General features: G+C 42.3%; 1 protein-coding gene across 1 annotated transcript in view; it reads right to left on the reverse strand.

Annotated features, from left to right (window-relative positions):
- The window catches only part of KIAA1210 (KIAA1210 ortholog), a 52,131-nt gene that overhangs the window by 11,580 nt on the left and 27,956 nt on the right, over positions 1–12,595 (reverse strand). Inside the window, exons 4-6 of the mRNA XM_053579086.1 lie at positions 11,573–11,699; positions 10,786–10,923; positions 2,097–2,303 (exon numbers count right to left, since the gene is read on the reverse strand). Coding sequence (XP_053435061.1) covers positions 2,097–2,303; positions 10,786–10,923; positions 11,573–11,699 — 472 coding nt within the window. The remainder of the gene's footprint in view (positions 1–2,096; positions 2,304–10,785; positions 10,924–11,572; positions 11,700–12,595) is intronic.

The raw sequence follows: 12,595 nt of genomic DNA on the forward strand, positions 1-12,595 counted from the left end.
ATCCCCAGAAATTACTACCCCACACTGGAAGGTCATAAATCTGAAAAACAGGGTTGCTGGGCCTGATGACCATCATGCCCTTGGTGACATTGAAATTCTCAGATTTGCTTCACTGAACCTGTGAGCCAAATTCAAATCCTCTCTGGCTTCTTTTCTGGGACTTGAGTGAAAGCATAAATTACATCTTCCCAGCTCAAAAGAAGGAAGATGATTGGGGTTTTGTTGGAAAGGAAGAGAAAAAAAGATGAAGGGTTTAACCCTTACGGTGAACAAATAGAAATTGGTTTAGTGTAAACAAGGCCTTTAGATAATTACAGTGCAGCTCTGGAAATGTCAGAGTAGCACCTCACTGAATAGTGTCTAGAATTTGCTCGGTGTAAGCCCTTTATGGTATGCATGTAAAGAAACCCATATAACTGCCATTACCTGGTTGTTTGACTTTGTGGAAATACTTGAATGAATTATTTGTGCTTTAATGTCTTTTCCTACAAAAGGCTTGTACTACATAATTGTTTAGTCTCTTCCTACCCTGATTTATAGCCTCTTACGTTTAGGCCAGAATCACTGGGGAATTTTTTTTTTTTTTTTAGATTCCATCCTTGATAAACTAGGGAATTCACTTTTCCAAATCGGAGTGAAAAGTAAGTTAGCTGACACACACTTTTAATTACCATCATCTTTTAATTCTTAACTTTTAGTAAAAACCTTTTCCAAAAGCATTACTGCCCTACCTTCTTAAACAAGGATCAGGGAACATAATCCACCTTTTCTTAACTCAGACAAATCATGAACATGACCTATTACACTGGACTATGATAACAGTGTGGCCCCTGGGCAAAGTTCTTGAGCTCCTATACTAAATGGCCCCAGATTGTTCTTGTCATCTCTCTCTGCTATAAGTTGTCACTTCTCTTTACTGTCAGGTGTCTCAGTGTGATCTGTGGCCATGTTTTGTTTGTTTGTTCATTCATTTGTTTTGAGACGTGGGGTTTTGCTTCATCACCTAGGCTAAAGTACAATGGCATGATCATAGCTCACTGCAGCCCCAAACTCCTGGGCTCAAGCAATCCTCTTGCCTCGGCCTCCCAAATAGCTAGGGCTGCAGGTGAACACCACCCTGCTTTGCTATTTTTTTTTTACATTTTTTTCATACAGATGGAGTCTTGCTGTGATGCTCAGGCTGGCCTCAAACTCCTGGCCTCAAATGATCTTCCTGCCTCAGCCTCCCAGAATGCTGGGATTACAGGCATCAGCTACTGCACCTGGCAGGTCATGTTTTTAACATGGTAGGTCTGCTTGCTAGAAAGTCATGTGGCAGAACTTTGTTACATCTATTTGGAGATCTTTGAAGGGGTAAACAACTGAGTTTTAAATGTTTATAGACTTGCTGGAAGCCTGACCTCCATATGAGTGGAAAAGTGCAGCACTTCATTAATAACGGGTCTCATTTGAGTAATAACAAAAGAATCATGATCTGGATTAGGTTTGAATATCCTCTACAAAGAGAGCTGAGTGAATGCTTAGATGCTAAACCAATCAGCAGTTTCTAGAGGTTTAAGTTACTCACTGTTTCTGCTATCGTTAGTCCTTTTAGTATAAGTTCCAAATGGATAGGACATTCTACCTGATAGATGCAAGCTTGCTCACCTTTCTGGAGGTGTAAGACCCAGGATGGTGCCATTGACTTTGCCATCCCTATGTAGAGTATGGGTTTCCTAAACCATACCATTTCCCTGGGAACAGTTTGCAAAGGTTGGAACTCATCTTTTGTTATACAGGTGTTTATTCTTGGGTCCCTTTATTTATTTATTTATTTTTGAGAGTCTCTCTTTGTCACCATTGGTAGAGTGTTCTGGCATCATAGCTCACAGCAACCTCAAACTCTTGGGCTCAAGCATTTCTCTTGCTTCAGCCTCCTGCATAGCTGGGACCACAGGCACCACAACACCCAGCTAGTTTTAGAGACAGGGTCTTGCTCTTGCTCAGGCTGGTCTTGAACCCTTGAACCCTTGAGCTCAAGCAATCCACCTACCTCAGCCTCCCAAGTGCTAGGATTACAGGTGTGAGCCTATTCCTGGGTCTCTTGGAGGACTTACAGTCGTGTGAGGGTTCCTTTTCTTCTTTTGCTTCCGAGGATTTAAAGCTATCTTGTGTCGAGCAGCTGAAGAATCCAAACAGCCCTGGGCACTGGCTGGGGAGCTGAAACCAGTGACGGGCTGGGTGCTGATGGGTGCAACGGTGCCAAATGCAGTCAAGGACTGGGACTGGGACTGATCAGGTCCAGGTGATGGTTTAGAGATGTTCTGCAGAGGGTGAGAGAAAATAAATAAGTCAACCCACATGCTGCCATTGATCTCACACATTCAAAATTCTGGCTGAAGAATTCCTAGATAAGAAATACTTCCTCAACGAACTCAGGAAGTATCCTTTTTTCCTACTTCCCAGTCAGTAGGCTCATTCATTAGAGGCAAGCTCCACATTTTTTACTGGTTCCCTTGCAGATGAAAACAAGAAACAGGAAAATGTTCAGGTCACTCTCCTGCTTAGAAAGCATTCAGGGACACCCCACTGCCCTTGGGGTAGGAACACAACCACGTAATGGAGTTTACAAGGTCAGAGGAAACCCTGCATGTTCTCTAGTCCTGCGTCCCATTCTTATTAACAGGAAGCCATCTGGCTGGGTTGAGAGGCACAATCTGTATCTTGCTGTGAAACTCATCAAGTCTCTAGGAAAGTGTTTTTCAACCTTTTTTATCTCACAGCACACTTGAACCTATAGTTAAACTTCCACAGCACACTTAAATTATGTTGATAAAAAAAAAGTAAGAAAAGAATATACTACTGTGCTTTGAATGTCTTTTGAAAATAATTTAATTAATGATTTTTTAAAATTTTCTTAGGCACCCCTAAGATCCTCTCACAGCACACCAGTGGGCCACAGCACACTAGTTGAAATCACTGCTCTAGGATGTGTACTTTGGAGGGTTAGTCCTTTTAGTATAAGTTCCAAATGGATAGGACATTCTACCTGATAGATGCAAGCTTGCTCACCTTTCTGGAGGTGTAAGACCCAGGATGGTGCCATTGACTTTGCCATCCCTATGTAGAGTATGGGTTTCCTAAACCATACCATTTCCCTGGGAACAGTTTGCAAAGGTTGGAACTCATCTTTTGTTATACAGGTGTTTATTCCTGGGTCCCTTTATTTATTTATTTTTGAGAGTCTCTCTTTGTCACCATTGGTAGAGTGCTCTGGCATCATAGCTCACAGCAACTTCAAACTCTTGAGCTCAAGCATTTCTCTTGCTTCAGCCTCCTGCATAGCTGGGACTACAGGGTAGAGGGAAGAAAATCAGGCTGGAAGAGGGTCTATCTGCAAGTTGCATTTTCATAGAGAGCACACTAGCTTTATTTATATTTACTGTTCATGGGTGCAAGGCTGATGGAAGGACTCTCAAGAACTGAGTGCTCCCACTTCTTGTGGGCTGGGGATAAAGCCTGTAACTTCACCCTCATTATGACTGGCTTCTATCTCTCCAAACTATATGGTTTTGGGACACCTAGTTGAATTCCTCTGTAGGAGCTTCAAAATAATCTCTTTTGGAATTCTGGGCATAATATTTTCCACACCTCAAAGATCCCTTCCAGAGCTCCTTCCATTTCTAAGTAGCTTGAGATATCTGTTAACAGAAGCCCCTTTAAACAACAGGTGATAAGCCTTCTCTCTCCTGGACACCAATAGCAAATGATGCCATTTAGCAGGTGGACAGAATTTCCATGTGTTTATCCACTAAGTTCTTTTCAAACTAGCTTTGCACCATGCCAGGCACCCCTTTGGTACTTGCAGTTTTCACACACTTTGACATTTCCCACCACCACTGTATGTCCAGGGATAACCTTGGCTACTACTTTGGTTCCAAACACAGTCGTTTGATGGCCTGTGATTCCAATCCTGGGCACTTAACACAGTGCTAATGAGTCAGGATGATGATAAATCCACCTCGCTATTCTTTTCTTAATTCTTGGAAAAGTCAGAGAAATGCTCCGGTTGTCTTTTGTAGGGTCAATTCTACAAAGTTAGGAGTGGTCCCAAGCCTTCTTTAACTACTTGATGAATTTATATACCACTTCTTCCTGATATTGTTTATTTGGCATGTGTTATCTATTATAATTATAAATTTAACATTCAGTGTATAAAGTAAAAGCTCTTGTTTTACTATGATGAATTTCTTTCCTGCTACAGGGTAGTCTCTTAGCTCTAGTCTTTTGGAACTGGATGATAACATCTGTGTTCCCTAAAAGGTGACAGCAGCAGGACCCAGAGACAAGACTTGAGGGGAGATGTTCAGGGCAGTTTTATTGAAAGGGGAGGGTGACCTGCCTGGGCAGTGCAAAGGTGGCATCTGTGCATGGGTGCAGTTAGAGACCCCTTTTATATGGGGCTGTAGGGGTGAGAAAATTCCATAGCTTGCTGGGAAAGTTAGGGTCCTTTGGCGTGAACTTCTCAGGGGTGGGGCTAACTAGATCCTTTGTCTCCTTTGCCTTAGGAGGCGTGGAAGGACGGGTTTATGTAGGGCTGTATTAGGCCCCCCGACACTCCCACCACCCTCACATGCTTTGTCTCCCCGTTGTGTCCAAGCACGTCACCTGCCATTTTCTGCTCCAGGCACACTGCTGGTTTGCTGTTCTTAGGAATTTTGCACTGTCTGTTCCCTCCGCTGGCCATGCTCTTCCTCCATGTTCATATGGCTAGCTCCCTTACTTCCTTCAGGCCTTGACTCGAAAGCCACCTTCTCAGAAATAGCTTCCAAGGCCAACTTATTTAAAATGTTTAGTCCTGACGCTTCATAACCCCCCTCCCTGCATTGCTTTTCTCCTTGTCACTTTTACCACTGTCCAAGATGCTATATGTTTTCTTTCTTTATTTCATTTATTGCCCCTATCCACCACTACTATACAAACTCCATGAAGAAGGGTTTTCATCTGTTCTATGTGCTACTGTATCCCCAGCCCCTCAAACTGTGTTTGGTAATAGCAGTTGCTCAAGAAATGTTTTCTGAACTGGTGAATTCATTATGTTAAAAACTTCCAGATGTTGCCTTTCTGAGACGCCATCAGAGCAAGCCCCTCTGTTCCCTGTATCATTTTACTTATTCTTGCTGAGCCTCACTAGCCCCGGCTAAAGGTAGAAGGAGAAAGAGGAGGAAATCTGTGGATCTGGAAACCCTAAAAGGAACCACGCAATCTGCTTTGCATGAAAGATAACTTATGCCCAGACAGCAAGTAAATGTGTATTTAATAAATAAACATTTTCAACTCAGTTGGCATCTCAAATCTTGTGGTAGAAACACTAAAGACAAAAGCATTGTTTACTTTGGTGAAACTCATTGTATAGTATAATAGAAAAGCCAGGCTCAGCAAAAACCTGGCAATTTCTAGGTTGGGTATGTATGGAAGAGATCTTATCTGTTCCCAATCAAAAGTCCATCAAACTTCATAATGATTGCTAATCTCCTGGCATGACCTTGTCTTTCACTAAGGAATCTCTAGATATCGATCTAAACACAAACCCAGAACCATCCTCAAACCTGGGCTAACAATTAGAGAGCAAAGTCAGGAAGCATTATCTCTACCTGACTATGAAGCTCAAGCCCAGACATGTGATTTAAAACAACACCAAGAGGATCTCTGTGCCTTGGTTTAGAGTATATTGTGTCGGTATAGAGTACATGTACATTTTATGACTTTCCTTAAATTTATCAGTGAATTAAATAAACTATTTATATGCTCTCTGGGGCTCTGGGCAGTATTTCTCAATGGATTTTTCTGGGAACTTCCAGCATCAAAATCACCTAGAATGAGCGTTGAAAGAGCACATTTTGGGAACATACCAAAACTCAGTGAATATCAGGAAAAGGGCCTTAGAATAGGGTTAACAGGCTTTCCACGTGAGTATTCCAGGGGCCAGGGTTGAGAACCATTGCCTGGACCTCTAGCATGAAGAGAAAGGCTTCTGTTTTCAAACAGTACAGTAAGTTCCTAAATAATACCTTCAGTTGTCTTAAAAAAGGAGCCATAAGTAATACCTAGATTCCATTTGCAAATTGGGATTCTTTCTTAGGCCCTACCCTTTCCCTCAGCCCTATTGGTTAGGAGCAAACTAGAAAACTTACCACAAGAGCCAACCACAGGATTTTATGAATTACCCAGAAAAAGCAAATATAATCCCTTCCTGGCAAGATTCTAAAGGAAAAGCAAGCAGAAGAAATAGGATTCCTCTCTTTCCATCTCCTTCCTTACCCCCTCCAACCCCACTCCTCCTTGGCTGCACTCTGAGAGCCAACATGCCCTCTCTGAACTCAATGTGCATATTATTAAGGAAAGCTGAGATGCTTTCATTTTTTTCCTCTGTGTTTTAGGTGGAGTCTGGCACAAACAGGTTCTGATTAACATCTGGAGTTAAATGAGCTCTTTGTGCCTCAATATCTGGAAGATGTGCCAGGCCTGGTACCTCCTCACCTAGAATCTGCTTGGGGAGGGACCCTGGGTTGGGCCTTAAGCCCAGGAAAGGGATCTTTCAGCATTGGTTAGTAGGGAGCTAGACATGCCTTTGCTGTTAGTGAGGTTAAGGGCTGCTCTTTGGAAAATTAAAACATATTTTAGCTCCTCGTATTCTTTCTGTCAAGTTTCTAGACCCAGTGAAAAGTAGTTCAATAAAAAAAATGTCACTCTGGGAAAAAATACACTCTGAAACCATCTGGGAGGCTTTGACACTGAGATGCCGGGGGCTCGGGTTCTGTCTGAGCCATTCAGTCAAAGGCTGGCAAGGCATGCAGTCTTTGGAATGTCTCCAGGAAAAGAGGTGACTCTTAGTGGGGAACGTGATTCTTGGTGGGAGGCTTCTGTACCAAGAGGTACTGGCACGGGGTGTGAGACCCAATAATGACTGTTAGGATTTTAATTCCCAGGTGCACCAAAGTGGCTTATGTGGCCATTCCTGAGAGTTTCTGTACAGCTGCAGCTTCACTGCGAATTCTTGTTACACATAAAAACTGTTGTATCCAACATTTTTGTCTACTGAAAGTTCCAGGAAGTGGAATTTCAGATACTCCCTGCAAGCCCCTCCCCATCACAATCTCTTCCATTACTTAACTAGCATAGAGAATATGAACATGGACTTTGGAATTGAATAGACCTGAATCGGAAGTCCTAGCCATGCCATTTATTGGCTATCTGACCTTGAACATGTTCCCTAATCTCTTTGAGCCTTGGTTTCCATGTCTGTAAAGTAAGGATAATATTACATACTTTGGTTTGTTGTCATAAAGGTTAAGTGCAATGATACATGCCAAGTTCTTAGTACTGTGTCTTTCACATCAAGTCTCAAGAAATGTCAGCTGCTGTTGCCGTTTCTGGGCATTGGTCGTGCAAAATTAGAGAACTGCTAGCGGCCACATGCTTTAGTGAAAAGTGCTATGGATTTGGTCATGAGTACTGGGATGAAGTCACAGTTTTGTCTTTTATTTGCTCTGTAGTCCTGGCAAAGTCACTTTACTTCTCTGAACCTCAGATTTTTTCGTCTAAATTGGGAATAACAACATCTTTCCTATCTAGCTTACAGAGTTATTGAGAGAATCAAATGTACCTACATATGTAAAATCACTTTGTAAGTGGTAAATTTCTATGCAACCATGGGGGAGGGGCATTATGCTCTCCTCTGGTATATAAGAGGATTTATCTTTACGTATTTATTTATTTAATTTTTTTTAGAGCCAGGGTCTCACTCTCTCACCCAGGCTGGAGTAGTATGATCATTGCTCACTGTGGCCTTGAACTCCTGGACTCAAATGATCCTCCTGCTTCAGCATCCCAAGTAGCTGGGACTACAGACATGAACCATAATGGTGAATTACAGAGTAAGCCATCAGGAGTAAAGTAGGAGACGTGATAATAAGAATGAGGTAAACTTGCAGCAACCTAAATTAACTCTTCCTTAGCTAATACAATGGAATAATTGACAGCTACTTAACTCCCAACATATTCAATACCAACAGTTATCCTGCAATGGGACTAAGGCCAGTTCTTTTTTTTTTTTTTTTTTTGTGGTTTTTGGCCAGGGCTGGGTTTGAACCCGCCACCTCCGGCATATGGGACCGGGGCCCTACTCCTTGAGCCACAGGCGCCACCCCTGAGGCCAGTTCTAATAATAATTACAATAATGACAACTAACTTATACTAAGGGCTTATAATGTGTCAGGTAGAGAGTGCTCACCATAGATGTATCTCATTTAAACCTCACAACAATTCTTTGAAGCATTTGCTGTTATGACATCCATTTTACAGATGGGGAAAACAAAGTTTGAGGGATGATGTAACTGGCCCTAATTCTCCCAGCTGAAAGGTCTGTCAGGGGGCCAGTCATGGTGGCTCACGCCTGTAATCCTGGCACTCTGTGTGGCTGAGGTGGGTGGATTACTTGAGCTCAGGAGTTTGAGAACAGCCTGAGCAATAGTGAGATGCTGTCTCTACTAAAAAAAAAAAAAAAATGGAAAAAATTATCTGGGTGTTGTCATGGGTGCCTGTAGTAACAGCTACTTGGGAAACTGAGGCAGGAGGACTGCTTAAGCCCAAGAGTTTGAGGTTGCTGTGACCTATGATGACGCCATGGTGCTTTACTCAGGGTGACAGAGTGAGACTCTGAGTGTCTATATTGGTTGCTTATCTTAATCTTGTCAAGATTGATTCTCTGGAATTTTTAAGAAAATCTACAGAACTAGTCCTGGTTTTCCAAAGGGTTAAAAATTGATCATTTGTATTTTCCTTAGGGTACAGCAGAATAATTTAGTTGGTTTACAACTAAAAAAAAAGGGTTTCCAGCTTGATGGCCCATGTTCTTAACCACTGTGTACTCCCATCTCCTAATTATAAGGGCCAGGACTGAGAGGTCCCATACTGAGGGCTGCATTCAGGAAATATTAGGTAACAACCAGATAGATGGTGTGCCTTCTTCCTTAAGAGGGGTCACAGAGGGACAGTCAGGCCTGTGAGCAGTAAGAAAAACTGTTTGCAGTCTCAGTTTCTTAAGTGACTGAAGTCAACTTGATTCAACAATAGGAAGATGATAACAATCTACTGTTACATCTTCCTCAGTATCTGTGCTCAAATAAAGGGAACATAAAATACCTTGGAATGTAATCTAGGCACCCACATTTCTAATACTTCAGGTATCTGGTAAAAATCTGTCAGGGAATAAAGTTAGCTCAGTCTAAGTATTGACACAACTATGTACCTGGATTTCCTCTCACAATCTCCTAGTTGTCACTTAATCCATTGGAATTCTGCTCCTTCAAAGGACCCAGCCATTGGCCAGTTTTATACTTACCTCAGCTTTTAGGTAGCACTTAAGGCTATTAACTACCCTGACATTTGGAGTTGTCACCTTGGTACTTAGCGGAAGTTTCCCATGCAAAGGTCTATCTGGCTTTTGATGACTCGGGTCCTATTAATACTCTACGCTACCTTTAGAGCTGTGTTCCAAGGTAAGGACTAAGGGACCAGGCCATTGGTGTGAGGTGTAGGCCCAAAACGAACTCTTAAGAAAACTTGCCTTTGGGCTGTTGTGGCTTTCCTCGCCTTCTTCATTTGTGAGAAGCAATGCCCCTAGAATATTTGACTTTCACACACACACACACAAATTAATCTTTCTTTAAAAAGTGGAATATCTCTGCTGTAAGTTTCTCTGTTGCTGGCACTAAGAGAGGAGGCAAAGAGGGAGGAGTGCAGAAAATAGGTTTCCTCTTTCTGAATATGAGACATACCCTGTGGCACTTGGTCACAATCCTGAGGTGGCAGGGAGTGTAGCTACAGAGGCAAGGGAAAGCTGGTGTTGATGTTTAAAATTGAAGACTGAGAAGTTCACAGAAGTGACTTTACCTGCTGTTGCGCAAGAGGACAACCTTGTCCTCACCCTAAGGGATGCTTTACAACCATAGGGTCAGCACCACTGGTGATAACCTTGGTGTTTTCTACTCATCCTTCAGGGCTAATGGACCCAGCAGAATGGAAACCAGAGTGTAAGATGTTGGGTCTTCAGCAGACATGTCAGAAACAAGCCCCTCTTACCTTTTGCCAAATGCAAAATAATCAGCTCTCCAGTGCAGAAGGGTCTCCCCCTTATGTGGACTTTCCACTTACACAGGGACCTTTGGCCATAATCCCACCACGGGCTGAGAGGAGGAATGCAGCTGTTAGGGGTTGAAGGTACCTGCTGGTGGGATGCATTATCTGCCTGGCAATATCTCCAGCTCCCCCTGGAGCATTTACAGATCAGAGCTCCAGAAGAGTCTGACAGAACAATGGATACCTCCCATAAGTTTAGAATTAGCAGGAAGTGAGAGACTGTCATATGTATAGGCTGCATTTTATGGGGGCTAAGGTGTACCCTTCTTCCTGTGCTGGCAGGTACAAAGAGGTTGAGCATCTTAGAGACCAGCGTAATGGAAAGACCAAGGGGTTTGTGATCAACACATCTGGATCCGATTTCCAAGTCTACAACTTACCACCTGGTTGAGTTTGAGCAATTTCTTTAACCTCTCTGAATCTTTATTCAATCCTCACAAGCAACCCTTTAAGGTAGATATTAATGTTATACCCATGTAGATGAGGAAAAGGAGGCTCAGAGAGGTTAAGCAACTAGTCCAGGGTCACACAGCCAATACGTAGCAGAGCAAGATTTCAAGCATTGGTATCTGCCTGACTCAGCATTGAACAATTCCACTCTGTTACCTCAGTGATCTTGGAATCCTCAGTCCGGGTTTCACTTCTTGGCACACGTTGGTGTGCACCCACAAACATGGCCTCAGATGCAGCTGTACGTACAGTAATAATCCCAGTTCTAGGTAGGGTTCTGGAAGCATGAGATCTCTATGGAAGAGAGAGAAAAACTTAAAGAGTTGGTATGCCGGCACATAAACAGTAGAATGTTCACTGTTTAAAAAAAAGTATTCTTGAGGGCTGAGTGAGTGGCTCACTCCTGTAATCCTAGCACTCTAGGAGGTGAGGCAGGAGGATCCCTTGAGCTCAGGAGTTATAGAGACTGGCCTAAGCAAGAGTGAAACTCTGTCTCTACTAAAAATAGAAAAATTAGCCAGCCATCATGGTGGGCATCTATAGTCCCAGCTACTTGGGAGGTTGAGGCAGGAGAATCACTTGAACCCAGGAGTTTGAGGTTGCTGTGAACTAGGCTGATGCTATGACACACTAGCGTAGGTGACAGAGAGAGCCTCGGTATCTCCCCACAAAAAAAAATATATATATATATAAATAAAGTGTTCTCAAGGAGTGTTAAGAGAAGTGAAAATGGTAATACTGGCCAACACTGTGTGCTGGGCAATAGGTAAGCATCTCATATATCTATAAGTTCTCTCATTCAATGTTTACAATAGCCTTGTGGGGTAGAATTAGCTGAGAATCAAGGACAAATTTCTCCCTCCATTTTTTTTTTTTTAGCAGGGTTAGAGTAGAGAATGGAAGAATAATCCAGTTAAGCCTGGATGCTCAAGTCCACTTTTACCTGCAGAGGTCTGCCTCTGGGTGGCTCTGTAGAGGGATTCACTGTACTTGTTGATCTGTCAGAGTCAGAGTCCAACATGAAGATGCTGTCATGGGATAGAGCTTTGTTACCCATGCTGCTCTTGGGTCTAAACAGAAAGGAAAGGTCTTATAAAAGCAGCCCAAGGGCCATAGGAACTGAAAATAAATGTATATTCATCATATGGTCCCTCATAGATACCTCAGGAGGAGGGTGTCGATGCATATGTGCTGACACAGAAAGCTGTCCACGAGATATTAAGTGAAGAAAAAGAAGACTAGTATGGTCCCACTTAACATGCACACATCATATATTACATACATATACAGTTTATGCTCAAAGAAAAAGGTCTGGAAGAATATCCAACAGACTGGTAGTAGCAGTTCCCTCGGAGGAAGGACACTAAGTACAAGAAGGGGATTTTCATTTTCTACTTTATGTTCTTTTGCATAATTTTAATTTTTAAAATTGTGAACATGTTTGTATATAACATTTTTATTGAGATATGGTTTACATACCATACAAGTCATCCATTTAAAATACATAATTCAATGGTTGCAACCCTCAGGAATGGGAGAGAAGGCCCTTAGTCTCACTCTTATTATGGTGAGAATTATAAAAGATCTTCCACACCCCAGTTTGTCTCTTTGTGGTTTTATTTTGATTTGTTTAAAAATATCAAAGACTTGCCCAGATGCAGGAGGCTTCATTCATCAGGACATTTCCTCTTTCAAACAAGGGCTCTGTAGGATACCTATCCTATTTTCAAAGTCCTTTGGTGTACTACCTGCCCCTTCACTCCCTCAGCTTGCTAATTCCAGATGAAAATATCTTCTAATTGGGAATGGGGTTAGGTTGTTGAAAATTATGTGTCAAGACAAATGAGGGGAAAATTAGAAACAAGTACAAGGCTAAAGCCATGAAAAACTCATTTTAGGATCCGGGACTTTACCTTTTATAAATTTCAACCAAAGGCATCACAAATAGAAAACTACAGTCCAATAT

Source organism: Nycticebus coucang, chromosome X (genome assembly GCF_027406575.1).
Source record: "Nycticebus coucang isolate mNycCou1 chromosome X, mNycCou1.pri, whole genome shotgun sequence".
Lineage (NCBI taxonomy): Eukaryota > Metazoa > Chordata > Mammalia > Primates > Lorisidae > Nycticebus > Nycticebus coucang.